General features: G+C 41.9%; 1 protein-coding gene, 1 long non-coding RNA gene and 1 pseudogene across 2 annotated transcripts in view; 2 read left to right on the top strand and 1 right to left on the bottom strand.

The window, feature by feature from the left end:
• LOC102405491 overlaps positions 1–5,875 on the bottom strand; it is a 75,619-nt gene extending 69,744 nt beyond the window's left edge. Inside the window, exon 1 of the long non-coding RNA XR_006640963.1 lies at positions 5,739–5,875. This is a non-coding gene — a long non-coding RNA (uncharacterized LOC102405491). The remainder of the gene's footprint in view (positions 1–5,738) is intronic.
• LOC102414462 (tubulin alpha-1A chain) lies at positions 5,845–10,077 on the top strand. Its single transcript, XM_025284081.2, has 4 exons — positions 5,845–5,988; positions 8,016–8,238; positions 8,382–8,530; positions 8,888–10,077. Exons 1-4 carry the CDS (start codon positions 5,986–5,988, stop codon positions 9,866–9,868), a joined length of 1,356 nt encoding a protein of 451 aa, XP_025139866.1. The 5' UTR covers positions 5,845–5,985; the 3' UTR covers positions 9,869–10,077.
• Positions 10,078–18,391: 8,314 nt separating this feature from the next.
• On the top strand, positions 18,392–19,934 carry LOC102399432 (annotated as a pseudogene).
• Positions 19,935–21,217: the final 1,283 nt, after the last annotated feature.

The following is a 21,217-nucleotide window of genomic DNA, read 5'->3' as shown; positions in this document are numbered from 1 at the left end:
ACCATTTGTATTAGCAAAAAAATTGGAAACTAAGCAGATATCCATTAACCTTGGGAAATAGATGTAAATTATGGTATAATAGAAGTAAATTATGGTATAATCATACAATGGGGCATTACATAGAAATGAAAACAATGTAAAGAATCTGCCTGCAATGCAGGAGACCTGTGTTCAGTCCTCAAGTTGGGAAGATCCCCTGGAGAAGGGAAAGGCAACCCACTGCAGTATTCTTGCCTGGAGAATTCCATGGACAGATCATGGGGTTGCAAAGACTCAGACATGATGAAAATTTATGTATGTATGTTATTCTTCAATAAAAAGTTCTCAAATCAAAGAATAAAAAAGGAAGTCTTTTCACCTGGTGAACATAACTGTACCTGAATTGTGTTGCCTGTTGAGCAGCATAACTTGAAATTCTGGGTTACACGTGGAGAATTCTACTCTTATACCATACTGCTGGCACATAATACTGTTGTCATTAGGTTCCAAATGTACAGTGCTGCTGCTGCTAAGTCACGTCAGTCGTGTCCGACTCCGTGCGACCCCATAGACGGCAGCCCAACAGGCTCCCCGTCCCTGGGATTCTCCAGGCAAGAACACTGGAGTGGGTTGCCATTTCCTTCTCCAATGCATGAAAGTGAAAAGTCAAAGTGAAGTCGCTCAGTCGTGTCCGACTCCTAGCGACCCCATGGACTGCAGCCTACCAGGCTACCACTCCGTCCATGGGATTCTCCAGGCAAGAGTACCCAAATATGCATTGTCACCCCTCTAATGCTGACCTTTCTCTGAGCAGTGCCAACTGCAGATTCCCTGTGGCCTCTATGACTTCTCCACTTGATTCACCTACCACCTCAAACAATGTAACATTCAACTTGTAAGATCACATTGACTGATGGGTCCTGCCCTTAATGGGCTTCCCCAGTGACTCAGCAGTAAAGAATCCACTTGTAATACAGCAGACTCAGGAGAGGTGGGTTCAATCCCTGGGTCAGGAATATCCCCTGGAGGAGGGCATGGCAATCCATTCCAGTATTCTTGCCTGGAAAATCCCATCGACAGAGGAGTCTGGCAGTCTACAGTTCATGGGGTCGCAAAGAGTCAGACACAACTGAAGTGACTGAGTACACACGCACCCTCAAGGCCCTCCTCAAAACACATATACAGGGACGTCCCTGGTGGTCCAGAGGCTAAGACTCTGTGCTCCCAAAGCAGAGGGCCCAGGTTTGATCCCTGCTCAGGGAACTAGATCCCACATGCTGCAACTACAAGATCCTGCATTACATAACTAAGACTTGGCTCAACCAAAATAAAATAGATAAATATTTTAAAAACACACACAAACACATTTCCTACTTAAACAGGCATTCCTTTTCAACTTCCCCGTTTCTGTAAAGAGCACAACTAGCATTTCATTCTCTTACTCCTCCAAGTTGAAAACTTCAAGGGTTAATGTTGACTCTTTCCTTTCTACCTCATGTCCAATCAATCACCACTGGGATTCATCCTTTGGGTGGTCTCTTCTACTATTCCTTTCTACCCATTCCCATGATGATTACAATGGTTTGACACGTTCTGCTTAGATTATTACAATAACCTTCTTATTGGTCCACTTATCTGCAATCTCTTTCCCTACTCCACTACCCTGTCAGATTAATTTTACAGAAATGTTGTTCCCTTCCCTTCATTCCTTTCTATGAGAATACAAAAGCTTCACATTGTCTATGTGTGTGAACTCAACCCAAACTCCTCCTTCAGACTGGGGTTCAAAATGCTTCATTAACTAGCTCCACTCTCCCTATATAACACATCACCCACAATTCTCTTGCATGCCCTAATCAAGTAAATTTATTTGCCCTCCCTTATATAGGTACCATTAACTTTGGCATAGTCAATAAAGCAGAAATAGACTTTCTTTTTCTGGGCTCCAAAATCACTGCAGATGGTGACTGCAGCCATGAAATTAAAAGACGCTTACTCCTTGGAAAGAAAGTTATGACCAACCTAGATAGCATATTCAAAAGCAGAGACATTACTTTGCCAACAAAGGTTTGTCTAGTCAAGGCTATGGTTTTTCCTGTGGTCACGTATGGATGTGAGAGTTGGACTGTGAAGAAGGCTGAGCACCGAAGAATTGATGCTTTGGAACTGTGGTGTTGGAGAAGACTCTTGAGAGTCCCTTGGACTGCAAGGAAATCCAACCAGTCCATCCTAAAGGAGATCAGCCCTGGGATTTCTTTGGAAGGAATGATGCTAAAGCTGAAACTCCAGTACTTTGGCCACCTCATGCGAAGAGTTGATTCATTGGAAAAGACTCTGATGCTGGGAGGGATTGGGGGCAGGAGGAGAAGGGGACGACAGAGGATGAGATGGCTGGATGGTATCACCGACTCAATGGACATGAGTTTGAGTGAACTCCGGGAGTTGGTGATGGATAGGGAGGTCTGGCGTGCTGCGATTCGTGGGGTCGCAAAGAGTTGGACATGACTGAGCGACTGAACTGAACTAGTTCAATTCGGTATATATGTGAGAAACCTGGCTAGAGACTGGAAGTTTACTATAAGATCTGGATCTAAAAGGAGATGTCAAGAAGTCATCGGCACACAGAAAGGATCTGCAGTCTTGGGAATGAACGCACTTACCATCCACCAGAGTAGGATCCACAGTATAAAATAAGGAAAAAGTCTAGAACCAAACCTTGAGGAGCTCCAATATTTAAAGATTAAAAGAAGAAGAAGAATCAGAAACTGAGAAGAAACAAAAAAACGTAGGAGGGAAACCCAGAAAATAAGAGAATTTTGAAGCCAAAGGCACACAAAGTGTCTCAAGAAACAGATAACAGTCAACTGTGAGAAAGCGTATCACAGGTCAACAAGAACCCAAAAGTGTCCAGTGGATTTAGCAACAGAGAGGGCATTTGGTTTCAAGGAGTGGTGGGAGCAGAATCCAGACTGAAATGTATTTAGGGTTAAATAGGAGGTGAGAAGTAGAAAAGAAGAAAAAAAAAAAGTAGGAAAAAGAAGTGATAAATAACTCCCTTGTTTCCTACAGAAGTTATGATATTTGGGGCCATTCAACAGATTCTACAAGTCTCCTCCCCATACACACACAGAAACACATGCCATTCTCAAACTTATATACATGTACTTGTTTTATTTCTTTAATTGGAAGAATCTAGAGAAAAGAGACCTTTCTACTACCTCTGAATTCTCTAAGCTATATAGGATGGTCCAAGGCTTATTGTAGACAGCGAGTAAATGCTTATTAAATAAAAAAGGAAAATGCTTTATTAAATACCTCTAAACTACTAACCATGAAAAGTTAATGAAAATATGCACAGAAAGAAATCATTCATTTAATTCAACAAACATGTATATAATGTCCACCATATGCTAGGCAATTTGTCAAGGACTCGGATTCACATTGTAATAGAGGAAAGATACAGACCATCAAATAAATAATTTAAATTCCAAAAATACTATGAAAGAAAAATGTTTTATGCTAATTTTACTGTCGATGAGAAATAATACATTAGTAGAATATTTATATATGCATGCTGATGTAAGTTAAAGTTGACAGTAAATATAAAAAATGATGTAGTAAAAAAATGTTTTTTTTGTTTCCCATAGTTTGCATGCTATTAAGCCAGATAATGAGGAACAAAAATAATAGATTATTATTTCCCCTCATCTTCCATTTATATATTTAAGATTAACGGTGTTCATATATTTGATTTCTGACCTAGATCTTACTGTTACTTATGGCCAAGGGGAGGGGAAAAAAAAGCCACATTTCATGAATGGTTCTGAGATAGAATTACAAAGAATCAATTGCATGAACTCGCCCCTCTTTTATTGAATCCTCTGTAAATTGCATAAAGAATGGAGGCTGTTGGGGAAATGACATATTTCTTTTATACTATAAAGAAAATCAAATTCAAAACGGTGTCTCTCATTCCAAAAAAGGAGATTTTTATACTGTATCATGGTCCAAAAGTGTGTGATTGATTTCATTATTAAATTTTTGAAAGAAGTATTTTCAATGAGCTACTTATTAATCCTTACACTTCCCTACGACATTTAATTCCTATTTTTGTTAAGTGTATCTCTGGGTTCAAAAAAAAGCTTCAAGTCATCCTTAATCCTCTATCTCTTTACTGAAATACACTTCTATTTGCAAAAAGGGTGTATAAAGATAAGATAATAAAGACTATTTTTCCTATAAAATATGCAAGAAATAGGTAAAACTATTTGTGTTGGGTCTTGTTTTTTCCTAGAGAACACTACTGCAGCAAATTTGAACAAGTAAAGCAGAGCTGGGGCTGGCAGGCTAGAAAAATCCATGGCTGCCACTGTCACACCACAACCGGCAGCAGCTGTCTCAAGTCCCTCCCTCCCACGCCCAAGCACTGCCTGCCAGCCCAGCAGGAATGAATGGATTCTGCAGAGCACTATAAATGGTGCTGCAGATCCTGAAAATCTCTTGCTAAAAACCAAAAGGAAAAATCATCTGCCAAAATACATATTTTCAACTTCGGGGGCCATAGCAAACCTCTTTACCTCTGAAATTTCATTAGCAACGTCAAATGGTACCCAGTCCAGAGTCATATTCTGCATTGTACATCTTTGTTGATAATGGAAGCTTTCTGAGTAGCAAAAGAATGTTACTGCAGTCCACTTCCTTAAGCAAAGCCTTTTGTCCCAAGAGGCAATTGAGCAACCACCAGAGTCTCTAATTGAATAGCAGCTGTATGAGGCTGGCTACAATTCCCACAGTTAGAAGCCCAATCTTAGAGGAGGAGAATTTACTGAATTCACATAAGATTTACATTTAAAAAAAAAATGCAGTTATTGAGGTGACATCTACACAGCTGTCCACGGGAGGAGACAATATTACAAAATGGTCTTCTTTTTTACACTATACAACTCTCTTCCTTTCTAATGTGGTGTCCCAGTAATTTTTCTCTTTCCAGAAGAGAGAACAATGCAGAATATAACTGCATGCACAGGTAGTACTAGCATCTAAACATAATTCTCTCTCCTTGTATTTTCTCAATTCTATATTAGAAAAGATGATTCATTTTAAGGAACAATACACAACATAAAATATATTAACATAGACTTCTGGAATATTTCTAGTAGAGTAAGTATGGTATGTTCATTATATCTGAATTATCTTCATGTTAGAACTACTTGTGTGCTTCCATAGTTAGTATGATTGTTCTTTTCATCTACTGTTTTTGTTTAGCTTTTAGGGAGAGGGTGGCAAAAGAAGGTCTGAAAAAAAATTACTTGAACCTAAGAAACCATTTTGGATGGTTATTGAATAATTTTTTAATTAAAACACACACACACACACATTTACCCAAGCCATTTTAAGCATCATTCCCATCTTCTCTTCTACTTTATTTTTAAAGCATTAGAGATACTGAATCTTCACAGAATGTGGGTTTAGTACACTTTGAGGGAGAAGCTGAAAGTAATTTTCCATTAAAATATTTCATCTCAAATTCTGCGATTAAATGTTGGGAGGAAAATCTTTACATTGATGATTTTAACTGCAGTTTGAGGTTTAAACAATATAAAATCACCCAACTCCAGTTCTCTTTCTCTCCCTCCCCCCACCCCTTCCCAACCCCACCCCGTAATGGATGCTCGGCTGACTGTTTTTGCTCGGTCTCTTTGTCTGAAGGATGCAAGCAGTCTATGGATGCTAGGGGAAAAGGGTGGGGGAGAGATTACCTCATCCCATGTCGCATGCACCAATCACCACTCTTCTGTCGTGGCTCCTCTGGGCAGATTGAGGGGTCTGGACCAACAGGAAAAGGCCCCAGCCCATCCCCATGGTGACCGAGTTGTATATAGGGAGCCGCAGACGCCCATGTGCCGCAGGTTCTCTTACATCGACCGCCTAAGAGTCGCGCTGTAAGAAGTAACAACCTCTTCTCCTCCTCTCCGCCATCTGCTCGGCAGCCGCAAAACAGCAACTATGGTAAGAGTGTCTCCTCCGGCTCTTTGTGACGCTGGGTGGGATCAGCCTCCCCAGGGTCTCCTTGGAAAATCTTAAAACCTTTGTCCTTTACAACTCTTTTGCGTAAGAGTAGCTTGACACTTTATTTGCGAGGTTTAGCTTTGTCTGCGGCCGGGCTCCCCGCCGCAGTGCGGGGTGCAGGAGCCCCGCCACGACTGAGTCCAGGGCGCGGCTGAGCCGTGAGGGGGAACAAAGGCGGCGCCTAGGGAGGTTTTGTTATCCGAGCCCCTGGCAGCCGCATGCAGCAGCCCATCTGTCGGTCATGAAAGGGGCTGGAGCAGGCAGGGCGGTCTTGGCGTCGCCTGCTCGGCCCCCGTCTGCGCACGATAGTCGTGTGACTCGGAGAGGCCCTTCCTCGCGTTGTTCCCCGGGGACAGGGAGAGGCGTAGTCGACCGAAAAGACGGGGGTCGGTGGGTGTAGCTGGGAAGAAGACTAGGGGAGAGAAGGAAAGGGACAAAGCGGAGCCTGGGGTTAGTATTAAAAAAAAGGATCCCTCGCCAGTTCGTTGGTGTTTTAGAAAGACACCCATGTATTAACAGGGAAAATGGTTAGTTTCTGTGGCGGCCGGCGTCGAGGCGGCGCAGGGGCGGAGTTGTTTGTTTCTGCTTCTCTGGCCTTGGAGCCGCTAGGCGGGGTTCGTCCTCACCAAGCCTCCTCTGTCAGAAAGACTTTTAACAAGCCTTTCATCTTTGCAGAACCGTAGGCGGTAAAAGGTTTTTCATTCACTGTCAAAACTTAGATTTTTTTTTTTTCCTTGAGGAGCGAAGTCACAATTCACATGACAAGCCCTTTAATATCTGGTCTGGGGCCGCCCCGACATGGCTGACTCCTGTGTGTGTCTGTCTTGATCGCACGTTCAGCGAGAGAAAAAGCCGATTTTGTGAGCCAGGTTGCTCTAATGCGGAGGACCCAGGGAAACGCCCTTCCCCGCTCCCCGCCCCGCCCCGCCCCCGTTTGTCAGTGACTAGACAATGGACAGACAAAGGAAGTTGTAACCGTAAAGGCTACGGAGGGGACACTCTCTACTGAATGTAATGAGTATGAGTATTCTGTGGTGGGTACGAAATTTCAGAGTGAAAACATTATTTTGTTGTTTTATATAAATATTTCATTATTCTTTCACTGGGCTTTAAGCTTGGTAGCTTTTCATGTTCTATTTATTTCTAGTTTAGGAACTGTTGTTTTAAAGATACTAATAACTTTTCAGTTTTTTGCAGTGGAGAAGACTCTGGGAAAACTTTTTTAAATAATGAAAATGCTGCAGACAAAGAAGACTTACACTCTTGTGTAGCTGTCTTTTGTTCTAGTGCATCTCCTTTAATTCATTTCAATTTAGGCATATGGTCCCAGGCTGGGTCAGAAGAGGAAAACTGGCAGATAGCACAATGAGATCATGTAGGCAGTTGCTGGAAATAGAGCTTGCTCTGTTAAATAATGTAGCAGACAGTACAGGCTGGCACCAGGCACAGCAAATGCAGCGATGCAAGAGACAGTCCTTGTTTAGCTTCTATCCCCTAATACTGATGGATTCTGCAGATAGACTGCAGAAGGGTGTGGCTTATAGCCTCATCTGCAGTACAGATGTCCATATAGAAATACCAAGTCCTATCAGAAAAAATGTTCATCTTTAAAGGTGAAGGAGGCAGTAACAATGATTCCAATTAACTAGTGATTGAATTTACTTCATTTTACAAAAATTTTGTGCTTGACTATTTTTTAAATATGAAAAATCTTATATTAAAGTATGGCTGTTGGAACAATTGGCTTGCACCATGTGCTTAACTGTGCAGCCTTATTATTCAGACCACACCCATCTGCAGCATTTGTAGCAAGTGCTTTTCTTTAACTGTTTCTATTATGTTAGGGATATGACCTTAAATAAATTTGAAGAATACTTGTATATTACTAGAAATTGTTTGGAAATTTATTGAAAATTGAAAATGCTAATATAACTAATTTGACAATTTTTCTCTTTTCCTTCCCACAGCGTGAGTGCATCTCCATCCACGTTGGCCAGGCTGGTGTCCAGATCGGCAATGCCTGCTGGGAGCTCTACTGCCTGGAACACGGCATTCAGCCCGATGGCCAGATGCCAAGTGACAAGACTATTGGGGGAGGAGATGACTCCTTCAACACCTTCTTCAGTGAGACAGGGGCTGGCAAGCATGTGCCCAGGGCAGTGTTTGTAGACCTGGAACCCACAGTCATTGGTGAGTTGACCTCAGTAGCTTCAGTGAGAATCCTGGGGGTCTGGGACAGGAGGTGTGTCCTGTGGGCTCCACTGATAGCCTGGGGTGGAGCAGACTTGGGTGGGTTGTTAATGATGGGTGGCTGCTTCATTTTCCTTTTCCAGATGAGGTTCGCACTGGCACCTACCGCCAGCTCTTCCACCCTGAACAGCTCATCACAGGCAAAGAAGATGCCGCCAATAACTATGCCCGAGGTCACTACACCATTGGCAAGGAGATCATTGACCTCGTCTTGGACCGAATTCGGAAACTGGTATGTGTAGTCTCAAGAATAAAGTAAATTAATGAACCAAAGAGAGATATTTGAAATATGCTTTTTTTAAAAAAAAAAAAAAAACAACTGAAATGCAATAAAGAGTGAGGTTAATTATTCCTTTATAGTTTTTTTTAAAGTTCAATTAAAATATGTACTATTTGATGTCATTTGATAAATATTCATGAAGATATTTTTAATAAAGAAATGCTGAGTAATTTAAGGAAGGTCTACATTTTAAAAGTTTCTGTCAAAATGCAATCTCATTCTTTGGAATTAATGTGAAAAGTGAAAATCTTTACTATGATGACATCACAAAGAGCAATAACTATGTTTTTTCTATTCCTCTTTTAACAGGCTGACCAGTGCACAGGTCTTCAAGGCTTCTTGGTTTTCCACAGCTTTGGTGGGGGAACTGGTTCTGGGTTCACCTCCCTGCTGATGGAACGTCTCTCAGTCGATTATGGCAAGAAGTCCAAGCTGGAGTTCTCCATTTACCCAGCCCCCCAGGTTTCCACAGCTGTCGTTGAGCCCTACAACTCCATCCTCACCACTCACACCACCCTGGAGCACTCTGATTGTGCCTTCATGGTAGACAATGAGGCCATCTATGACATCTGTCGTAGAAACCTCGACATTGAGCGCCCGACATATACTAACCTGAATAGGTTGATAGGTCAAATTGTGTCCTCCATCACTGCTTCCCTGAGGTTTGATGGCGCCCTGAATGTGGATCTGACAGAGTTCCAGACCAACCTGGTACCCTATCCCCGCATCCACTTCCCTCTGGCCACATACGCCCCTGTCATCTCTGCTGAGAAAGCCTACCATGAACAGCTTTCTGTAGCAGAGATCACCAATGCTTGCTTTGAGCCAGCCAACCAGATGGTGAAATGTGACCCTCGCCATGGTAAATACATGGCCTGCTGCCTGTTGTACCGTGGTGACGTGGTTCCCAAAGATGTCAATGCTGCCATTGCCACCATCAAGACCAAGCGTACCATCCAGTTTGTAGACTGGTGCCCCACTGGCTTCAAGGTTGGCATTAACTACCAGCCTCCCACTGTGGTACCTGGTGGAGACCTGGCCAAAGTACAGCGAGCTGTGTGCATGCTAAGCAACACCACAGCCATTGCTGAGGCCTGGGCTCGCCTGGACCACAAGTTTGACCTGATGTATGCCAAGCGTGCCTTTGTTCACTGGTACGTGGGTGAGGGCATGGAGGAAGGAGAGTTTTCTGAGGCCCGTGAGGACATGGCTGCCCTTGAGAAGGATTATGAGGAGGTTGGTGTGGATTCTGTGGAAGGAGAAGGAGAGGAAGAAGGAGAGGAATACTAAAGTTAAAATGTCACAAAGGTGCTGCTTTTACAGGGAAGCTTATTCTGTTTCAAACATTGAAAAGTTGTGGTCTGATCAGTTAATTTGTATGTTGCAGTGTATACGCTCATATACAATTACTGACCTATGCTTTAAAACATGATGCTTTGTTACAGACCCAAGCTATCCATTTCTCTGATGGGTTTGAATAAAGTATTCCCTGTCTTAAATGAGCTCAGTCTTGTGTTTTCTATTCAGGTGTCCGGAAAATTTTCATCTATTCAGTACATTGAGAAGAAAGAATAACTATTGACTGTAGTTTATACATATTCTACACAGCAACTTGCTTTTTAATTTTAAATTGTCCTAGTATATTATAAAACAAAATATAAAATACATATCTAAAAATTATCATTAGATGTAAATCAACTGTACTTCAACTTTAAAAGTTGGTTTTTAAAAAAGGTGAAGAATACCATTAGATAACATCCATGCTACTCTTAAGTTTTGACAAGCATAATAGTTAAATTCCTAGTTCTTTGAGAATTTATATCTAATGCACAACTAAAATCTGGTTGACTGCTGAGTCTCATGCAACTAAACAGATAAAATGGTGACTATTCCAAATGCATTGTGGAGGGCTTACAAGCCGATTTTCCTGTGCCTCATCTCCTTGGCAAGCATCTCGTGCCATCACGCTTCCTCTGCCCTGGGTTCTAAAAAGGTGTCTGTTCTCTCCAAGCAGTTTCCTACTATACTAGACCTCGTTCTTTACTTTCTTCTCTCCAAACTTATTTTCAGCTGAATATCACATCGGAAAAGCCTGAAACACTTATTCACTCTAATGTATTAATTATATACCTGAACTTTAACTCTCAGAGGATTTTCTTATTTTAATATGAGCCAATAACTTCAAAAGACAGAATTCTAATAGTGTAATTGTAGGCGACAACCAACATGGTGAAAGAAAGTTTTGGACTAAGGACTTCAGCAACAGAGGTCAGCTGCCAGTCCAACTGACGAAAAGGCTAAGAACCCAGGAACAGCAAGTTGTCTTGTGCCATCGTGTTACCTTGTTCTGGGACAATACCCAGTGACGATGAAATGATTTTCTGGTATTAACTACCTATTTAATCTATTTTTTTCTTTGGCACTGCAAACTAAAGGGTGAATTGTATTGTAGTACTATAATCAGTTTAATGTAAGTTAATAGAAATAAAAATAGATCAACTAATTTGAAAGTCAATTCAGTATTCCTTAGCAGTTTTTTGTTTTTTTTTTAATATTTATCTGGCTGTGCTGGGTTTTAGTTGTGAGATCTCCGATCTTCGTTGTGGATGTGGGATCTTTAATTGCACGGGGGATCTTTAGCGAATTCATAGTTGAAGCATGTGGGATCTAGTTCCCTCATCAGGGATCGAACCCTGGGTCCCCTGTATTGCACAGAGTCTTAGCTACTGGACCAAGAGGGGACTTCTGCTCAGCAGTTTTAACTAAAGCTAATGGAAACAGATCTGATGCACAAATGTAAAAGGTTTTGCTCATTCAGATAAAAAACTAGTGTGGAAATGAGATCAAATGTCAGCGTTTAATTTACATTCCCAGAATATAGCAAAATATGATACACAGTAGATGTACAATGGTCATTGGCTAGAAGAGTAAAGTGTAAGATAAAATAGGAACAAATATAAAAATCATAGAGTTAAAAGCCCTGTGATCTTAATCTCAATCGTAAATATCAGAACCAGGACATTTTAGAGAAATGACTGATTCCAAGCCTGGAGCAAGAAATACACAAGTTCAGCCTTGTTTTTTTTTTTCTCATTCCAGAAAGCAGAGAAAATATAAAAGACCAAAGTGAAACCAAAAAGACACAGGAGTCAATTGAAGAGGCTCTCACTGATGATACAATGTGAGTATTGAAAACTATAGTAACTGCAATGAATTTAACTATACAAAATATGTTAAAATCCATGAGCTCATTACAGTTTTTGTTTAGCTTAAAAAAATTAATCTAAAAATTACTAAAAACATTGAATAGAATTACCATATGATCCAGAAATTCCATTTCTGGGTAAATACCCAAAAGAATTGAAAGCAGGGACTCAGATATTTGTATACCCATGCTCACAGCAGCATTATTCACAATAGCCAAAAGGTGGAAGCAGCCCTAATATTCATGAATTGATGAATGAACAAAATATAGGTAATGGAATATTATTCAGTCTTAGAGAAGGAAATTTTGACACGTTATAACATGAATGAATTTTGAGGACATTATGCATAAGCCAGACACATAAAAAAACAAATATTGGTTCTTTCCTGGTGGCACAGTGAATAAGAATCCACCTGTTAATGCAGGGAACACAGGTTTGAGCCCGGGAGGATCCCACATGCCACGGAGCAACTAAGCCCGTGTGCCACAGTTGCTGAGCCGGAGCTCTAGAGCCAGAGAGCCGCAACTACTGAAGCCCGCTTGCCTAGAGACGGTGATCTGCAACAAGAGAAGCCACTGCAATGAGAAGCCACATGAAGAGTAGCTCCCACTCACTACAACTAGAGAAAGCCCAAATGCAGCAATGAAAACCCAGCACAACCAAAAATAATTTTTGTAAAGCAAATATTGTCTCATTCCACTTATGAGATAACTAGAATGGTCAAATTCATAGAGACAGAAAATAGAATAGGAGTTCCCAGGGCATGGGGGGAGCATATAATGGGAAGTTATTGTTTAAAGGATACACTGTTTGGAATGATGAACAGTGGTGATGGTTGTACAACAATGTGAATGTACTTAATGCTACAACTTCAACTGGACATTTAAAATAGGTTAAAATGTAAGCAACAGGGATATATTGTATAGCACAGAGAAATATAGCCATTATTTCATAATAACTTTTATTTTTAGTGAAGTGTAGTTGAATGCTGAAGAATTGATGACTTCAAACTGTGGTGCTGGAGGACTCCTCAAAGTCCCTTGGACAGCAAGGATATCAACCAGTCAATCCTAAGGGAGATCAACCCTGAATATTCACTAGAAGGACTGATGCTGAAGCTGAAGCTCCAGTATTTTGGTCATCTGATGTGAATAGATGACTCATTGGAAAAGTCCCCAATGCTGGGAAAGATTGAAGGCAGAAGGAGAAGAGGGCATCAGAGAAAAAGATGGCTGGATGGCATTACCCGATGCTATGAACATGAAAACTCTGAGAGATGGTGAGGGACAGGGAGGCCTGGCATGCTGCAGTCCATGGGGGTCACAAAGAGTCAGACATGGCTGGGCAACTGAACAACAAAAACAACATAGTTGATATAATATAATAACTTTAAATGAAGTATAATCTGTAAAAATATTGAATCTCTACATTGTACACCTAAAACTTCTATAATATTGTAAATCACCTATATATCAGGATTTTTAAAAGGTTAAAATAGTACATTTAATGTTTGTAATATCTCACCATGATTAAACAAACAAACAATGGAAGCATAAACCAAAACAAATTTTTTAAATTACCTGTAAGGGAAAGGAATATGGTCTAGCCAGTCTTCTTTGAATGTATTTGTTGTATCATTTGACTGTAGAAACATGTAACTGTATTATGTATTATACAAATGAATTAAATCAAGGTGGAAAAAATATCTACCAATCAAAAGCAAAATGAAACAAATCAATCTAACCAAGTATGAAGTTGGTGGCTTATTTACAAACTGGAGGATTATTTCAAGTGACTTTAAATCACAGTATTTTGGGAATTCGCTGGTAGTTCAGTGGTTAGAAGTCCGTGTTCTCACTGCTAAGGGCCCAGCGTTCAATCCCTGGTTTGGGGGATCTAAAATCCCACACACTGCAGGGGGTGGCCAGAAAAAAGAAATAATTTGATTGTATATCCATTGTAAGTATATAGTCTAAGGAAGAAAAGGAACTCCAAAAAAAAATCTGCTTTCAGTAATCATATTTCTATTAATAGTATTGATATTGTTATTTAGAAAGTATTATATACCAGAATAAATTAAATAATTCATTAATATTATTAGTAAACAAAAATCTTCAGTTCAGTTCAGTCGCTGAGTTGTGTCTCTTTGTGACCCCATGAATCGCAGCATGCCAGGCCTCCCTGTCCATCACCTACTCCCAGAGTATACCCAAACTCATGTCCATTGAGTCGGTGATGCCATCCAGCCATCTCATCCTATGTTGTCCCTTTCTCCTCCTGCCCCCAATCCCTCCCAGCATCAAGGTCTTTTCCAATGAGTCAACTTTTCGCATAAGGTGGCAAAGTATTGGAGTTTCAGCTTCAGCATCAGTCCTTCCACTGAACACCAAAGACTGATCTCCTTTAGGATGGACTGGTTGGATCTCCTTGCAGTCCAAGGGACTCTCAAGAGTCTTCTCCAACACCACTGTTCAAAAGCATCAATTCTTCAGTGCTCAGCTTTCTTCACAGTCCAACTCTCACATCCATACATGACCACTGGAAAAACCATAGCCTTGACTAGATGGACCTTTGTTGGCAAAGTAATGTCTCTGCTTTTTAATATGCTATCTAGGTTGGTCATAACTTTCCTTCCAAGGAGTAAACATCTTTTAATTTCATGGCCGCAGTCACCAACTGCAGTGATTTTGGACCCCCCAAAAAAATAAAGTCTGACACTGTTTCCACTGTTTCCCCATCTATTTCCCATGAAGTGATGTGACCAGATGCCATGATATTCGTTTTCTGAATGTTGAGCTTTAAGCCAACTTTTCCACTCTCCTCTTTTACTTTCATCAAGAGGCTTTTTAGTTTCTCTTCACTTTCTGCCATAAGGGTGGTGTCATCTGCATATCTGAGGTTATTGATATTTTTCCCGGCAATCCTGATTACAGCTTGTGCTTCTTCCAGCCCAGCGTTTCTCATGATGTACAGCATAGAAGTGAAATAAGCAGGGTGACAATATACAGCCTTGACGTACTCCTTTTCCTATTTGGAACCAGTCTGTTGTTCCATGTCCAGTCCTAACTGTTGCTTCCTGACTTGAATATAGGTTTCTCAAGAGGCAGGTCAGGTGGTCTGGTATTCCCATCTCTCAGAATTTTCCACAGTTTATTGTGAGCCACACAGTCAAAGGCTTTGCATAGTCAATAAAGCAGAAATAGACGTTTTTCTGGAACTCTTTTGCTTTTTCCATGATCCACTGGATGTTGGCAATTTGATCTCTGGTTCCTCTACCTTTTCTAAAACCAGCTTGAACATCAGGGAGTTCACGGTTCACGTATTGCTGAAGCCTGGCTTGGAGAATTTTGAGCATTACTTTACTAGCGTGTGAGATGAGTGCAATTGTGTGGTAGTTTGAACATTCGTTGGCATTGTCTTTCTTTGGGATTGGAATGAAAACTGACCTTTTCCAGTCCTGTGGCCACTGCTGAGTTTTCCAAATTTGCTGGCATATTGAGTGCAGCACTTTCACAGCATCATCTTTCAGGATTTGAAATAACTCAACTGGAATTCCATCACCTCCACTAGCTTTGTTCGTAGTGATGCTTTCTAAGGCCCACTTGACTTCACATTCCAGGATGTCTGGCTCTAGGTCAGTGATCACACCATCGTGATGATCTGGGTCGTGAAGATCTTTTTTGTACAGTTCTTCCGTGTATTTTTGCCACCTCTTCTTAATATCTTCTGCTTCTGTTAGGTCCATACCATTTCTGTCCTTTATCGAGCCCATCTTTGCATGAAATGTTCCCTTGGTATCCCTAATTTTCTTGAAGAGATCTCTAGTCTTTCCCATTCTGTTGTTTTCCTCTATTTCTTTGCACTGATCGCTGAGGAAGACTTCTTATCTCTCCTTGCTATTCTTTGGAACTCTGCATTCAGATGCTTATATCTTTCCTTTTCTCCTTTGCTTTTTGCTTCTCTTCTTTTCACAGCTATTTGTAAGCCCTCCTCAGACAGCCATTTTGCTTTTCTGCATTTCTTTTCCATGGGGATTGTCTTGATTCCTGTCTCCTATACAATGTCACGAACCTCCGTCCGAGGTCAGGGGCGGCGGCTGAGAGGAGCAACCCCATATCCAAGGAGTAGCAGCTACGTGGGCGCAGGAGGGCTGAGAGGAGCTACTCCACATTCAAGGTCAGGAGGGGCGACTCGTCCAAGGTAAGGAGCAGCAGCTGCACTTTGCTGGAGCAGCCATGAAGAGATATAACCATGTCCAAGGTAAGAGAAACCCAAGTAAGATGGTAGGTGTTATGAGAGGACATCAGAGGGCAGACACACTGAAACCATAATCACAGAAAACTAGCCAATCTGATCACACGGACCTCAGCCTTATCTAACTCAATGAAACTAACCCATGCCATATGGGGCCACCCAAAACGGACGGGTCATGGTGGAGAGGTCTATAGAATGTGGTCCACTGGAGTAGGGAATGGCAAACCACTTCAGTATTCTTGCCTTGAGAACCACATGAACAGTATGAAAAGGCAAAATGATAGGATACTGAAAGCGGACTCCCCAGGTTTGTAAGTGCCCAATATGCTACTGGAGATCAGTGGAGAAATAACTCCAGAAAGAATGAAGGGATGGAGCCATAGCAAAAACAATACCCAGTTGTGGATGTGACTGGTGACAGAAGCAAGGTCCGATGCTGTAAAGAGCAATATTGCATAGGAACCTGGAATGTCAAGTCTATGAATCAAGGCGAATTGGAAGTGGCCAAACAAGAGATGGCAAGAGTGAACATCGACATTCTAGGAATCAGCGAACTAAAATGGACTGGAATGGGTGAATTTAACTCATATGACTATTATATCTACTACTGTGGGCAGGAATCCCTTAGAAGAAATGTAGTAGCCATCATGGTCAACAAAAGAGTCTGAAATGCAGTACTTGGATGCAATCTCAAAAACGACAGAATGATCTCTGTTCGTTTCCAAGGCAAACCATTCAATATCACGGTAATCCAAGTCTATGCCCCGACCAGTAGTGCTGAAGAAGCTGAAGTTGAACGGTTCTATGAAGACCTACAAGACCTTTTAGAACTAACACCCAAAAAAGATGTCCTTTTCATTATAGGGGACTGGAATGCAAAAGTAGGCAGTCAAGAAACACCTGGAGTAACAGGCAAATTTGGCCTTGGAGTACGGAATGAAACAGGGCAAAGGCTAATAGAGTTTTGACAAGAGAACGCACTGGTCATAGCAAACACCCTCTTCCAACAACACAAGAGAAGACTCTACACATGGACATCACCAGATGGTCAACACCAAAATCAGATTGATTATATTCTTTGCAGCCAAAGATGGAGAAGCTCTATACAGTCAGCAAAAACAAGACCAGGAGCTAACTGTGGCTCAGATCATGAACTCCTTATTGCCAAATTCAGAATTAAATTGAAGAAAGTAGGGAAAACCACTAGACCATTCAGGTATGACCTAAACCAAACAAAAATCTTAAAAGTTATTATAATTACATGACATATGTTCAAGAAAGTAGAGATACAGAAAAAACTTCTGGAGATGAAAAATATATCTGTGATTTCAAAAAAAATAGTAAATGGGATAAACAGAGAACTTACGTCGTGGCCCAGTGGTTAGGATTCTGCACTTCACTGCAAGAGGCAGGGGTGGGGGAATGAAGATCCCACATACTACACAGTGTGACCAAAAAAAAAAGCTGAACAGTAGATTAGACACCACAGAAGAAAAGGTCAATGAATTGAAGATATAACAATAAAAAGTATCTAAAATGAAACAGAACAACAAAAACAGAGGGAAAAAATGAACAAATATATGGATGTTAATTAGCAGGAGCACACTGAAAGATGACTAAGCATTTTTAAACAGTTTGTAAACTGTCAAGAATGAGATTTTAAACCTTTTGCTTTTATATTTTCTCAATTACAAACTACTTTTAACATAACCTGCAATGCTATAAATACATTTAAAATAAATTTTATAAATTTATAAGGAAATACTTTTAATATTAGAATTTAAATAACTTTAAAACACTTTATTTTTATATACTATTTATTTTAATTAATTTTCTTTTTTTTTTTTTTTTTTGCCATGAGAATTGTGGACTCTTAGTTCCCCAACCAGGAATTGAACCCCCAGAGAACTCTCAGTGTTACTTTATTTTTAATTGTGGTAAAACACACATAGAATAAAATTTACTATCTTAACCATTTTTTAAGTATACAGCTCAGTAGTGTAAAGTGCATTCACAGTTATGCAATCTCTTGAATTCTTTTCATCTTGCGAAACTAAAATTCCATACCCATTAAACAATTACCAGTCCACCCTCCCCCACCCTCCGGCAACCACTGTATAAGGAAAGAACAAATCTGGACCATATTGGACCTGTTTCTTTTACTTTAACCTTTGTATTTTACTGCTGCTGCTGCTAAGTCGCTTCAGTCGTGTCCGACTCTGTGCAACCCCATAGCCCACCAGGCTCCCCCGTCCCTGGGATTCTCCAGGCAAGAACACTGGAGTGGGTTGCCATTTCCTTCTCCAATGCATGAAAGTGAAAATTGAAAGTGAAGTCGCTCAGTCGTGTCCGACTCTTCGCGACCCCGTGGACTGTAGCCTACCAGGCTCCTCCGTCCATGGGATTTTCCAGGCAAGAGTGGGGGTACCATCCCCTTCTCGACCCCACTGGAGTGGGGTGCCATCGCCTTCTCCTTTTGTATTCTACTACTTTTGCTATAAGTTAAAAATGTCATGGGAATTCCCTGGCTGTCCAGTGATTAGGACTCTGCTTTCATTGCTGAGGGCACAGGTTCAATCCCTGGTCAGGAAACTAAGATCCCATAAACTGTGCCATGTGGCAAATAAACAATGTTACCTATATCCTGAAATAGACACAATATTTCATTCTCTAGGCTCTGACTTTTAAAGATATAAATCTTTTCTATTCATATAGAGAGAAAAAGTTTCAGAACAAAATATACAAATAGCTCATACAGCTCAATGACAAAAAACAAACTAACCCAACTGAGCCTGCAGGGCCCAAAAGAGTCTGCAGGGTCTTGAGCACCTCCCCTGCTGACAACCTGGGGTCTGGAAGTGGAGTGGGAGTCTGAGCTGCCTCTCAGGCTCCAGGTGGCCCCTGGGGAGATTCGTCCCGCTGTGAGCCCCGGCTGGCAGCAAGGCAGCCCAGGCTGCCCAAGGCTGGCAGCCCTCACCCAAATCCACTGCCATTGCAATAGCAGCCCAACCCTTTGGGTCTGGAAACTGGGGCAAAAGGTGGGAGGTCTACACCTGTGGCCCCCAGTGGGGACTCTGACCCATGCTCCCTACTCAGGATGCAGTGCCCAGGCTTCCTCCTCCTTGCCCTCCTCACTCTGCTGGTGCTCACCTCAGAGGTGGCCAAAAAGAAAGACAAAGTAAAGATGGAAGGCCCAGGGAGCTAGTGCATGGAGTGGACCTGGAGGCCCTGCAACCTCAGCATCAAAGACTGTGGTGCCAGTTGCTGCCAGGGCACCTATAGGGCCCAGACTCTGTGCATCTGGTGCCAGGTGCCCAGATGCACTGGAAGAAGGAAAGAGGAGTTTGAAGCCTACTGCAAGTACAAGTTTGAGACCTTGTGGGGGATGTGATGGGGGCACAGACACTAGAGCCCGCCACCCTGAAGGAGGCACAGTACAATGCTGAGTGCCATTAGACCATCCATGTGACCAAGTTCTGCACTCCCAAGACCAAAGCCAAGGCCAAAGCCAAGAAAGTGAAGGGAAAGGGCTAGCAGCCAGGCCTGGATGCAAAAGAGCCCCTGGATTTCCTGGGAGCCCCAGCCCACACCCTCCCTCCACAGGCCCAAGATGTAACCCATCAGCACCTTTTGCCTCCTAGTAAGCTTTATCAATCATGCCCTGTTTCATCCCTTCACTCACTCACACCCACCCCAAGTGCCCAAAGTAGGGAGGGACAAGGGATTCTGGGCAGCTTGCACATCCCCCAAAGGGATCTGATTTCCCTGGACCCACTTCTCTTTCCTTAGTGATGCCATTACTAAGAATTAAATAAAGTAAGTGTCCTTCCCCCACCCCCAACCAATGAAAGCTTTTCTGTTAATTAAAAAAAAAAAAAAAACCAAAGTGTTAGTTGCTCAGTCATGTCCAACTCTTTGGGACCCCATGGACTGTAGCCTGCCAGGCTCCTCTGTCTAAGCAGAGGACCTAAATAGATGTTTCTCCAAAGAAGACATATAGATGGTCAATAGGCATTTGAAAAGATGCTCAATATCACTATTAGAGAAATGCAAATCAAAACTACAGTGAAGGGACTTCCCTGGTGGTTCAGTGGTTAAGAGTCTGCCTGCCAATGCAGGGGACATGGGTTGGATTCAATTCCTGGTCTAGGAATATTTCACATACACAGGGCAACTGAGCCTGAGTGCCACAACTACTGAAGCCTGTGTGCTCTAGAGCCCATGCTCTGCAACAAGACAAGCCACCAAAAGGAGAAACCTGAACACCACAGTTAGAGAGTAGTCCCTGCTTGCTGCTACTAGAGAAAGGCCACATACAGCAATGAAGACCCACTGCAGCCAAAAATATATTTTAAAAAATTAAAAAAAAAAAACCCTACAATGAGGTACCACACCACACCAGTCAGAATGGCCATCATTAAAAAGGCTACAAATAACAAATGCTGGAGAGAGTATGGCAGAAAGGGAACCCTCCTACACTGTTGGTGGGAATGTAAATTGGTGCAGCCACTATGGAAAGCAGTATGGAGGTGAGTTTGAGCAAAATCCGGAAGACAGTTAAGGACAGGGAAGCCTTCATAGTGCAGCCACTATGGAAAGCAGGATGGACATGAGTTTCAGCCAAATCTGGGAGACAGTTAAGGACAGGAAGCCTAGTGTGCTGCAGTCCACTGGGGTAACAAAGACACAACTTAGTGACTGAACAACGACAACACTGGAGGTTCCTTAAAAAATTAAAAGTAGAGTTGCCATACAATCCAGCAATCCCACTCCTGAGCATATATCCAGAGAAAATTCTAATTTGAAAAGACGCATGCACCCCAATGTTCAAAGCTGCACTATTTGCGCTAGCCAAGACATGGTGTGTTGACCCATGGACTACAGCCCACCAGGCTCCTTTGTCCATGGAATTCTCCAGGCAAGAATATTGGAGTGGGTTGCCATTCCCCTCTCAAAGGGATCTTCCTGACCCAGGGATTGAACCTGGGTCTCCTGCATTGCAGGCAGATTCTTTACCATCTGAGCCACCGGGGAGGTCCAAGCTTCTGAAGCCCGAGACATGGAAGCAGGCTAAATGCCCATCAACAGATGAATGGATAAAGAAAACGTAGTGTATATATGGAATACTGCTCAGCATCCCCTCAAAATGAAATAGTGCCATTAGCAGTAACATGGATGG

This window comes from Bubalus bubalis, chromosome 4, assembly GCF_019923935.1.
Source record: "Bubalus bubalis isolate 160015118507 breed Murrah chromosome 4, NDDB_SH_1, whole genome shotgun sequence".
Taxonomy (NCBI): domain Eukaryota; kingdom Metazoa; phylum Chordata; class Mammalia; order Artiodactyla; family Bovidae; genus Bubalus; species Bubalus bubalis.
Note: the sequence above shows the minus strand (reverse complement) of the source record. Positions and strands in the feature narration are given on the sequence as shown.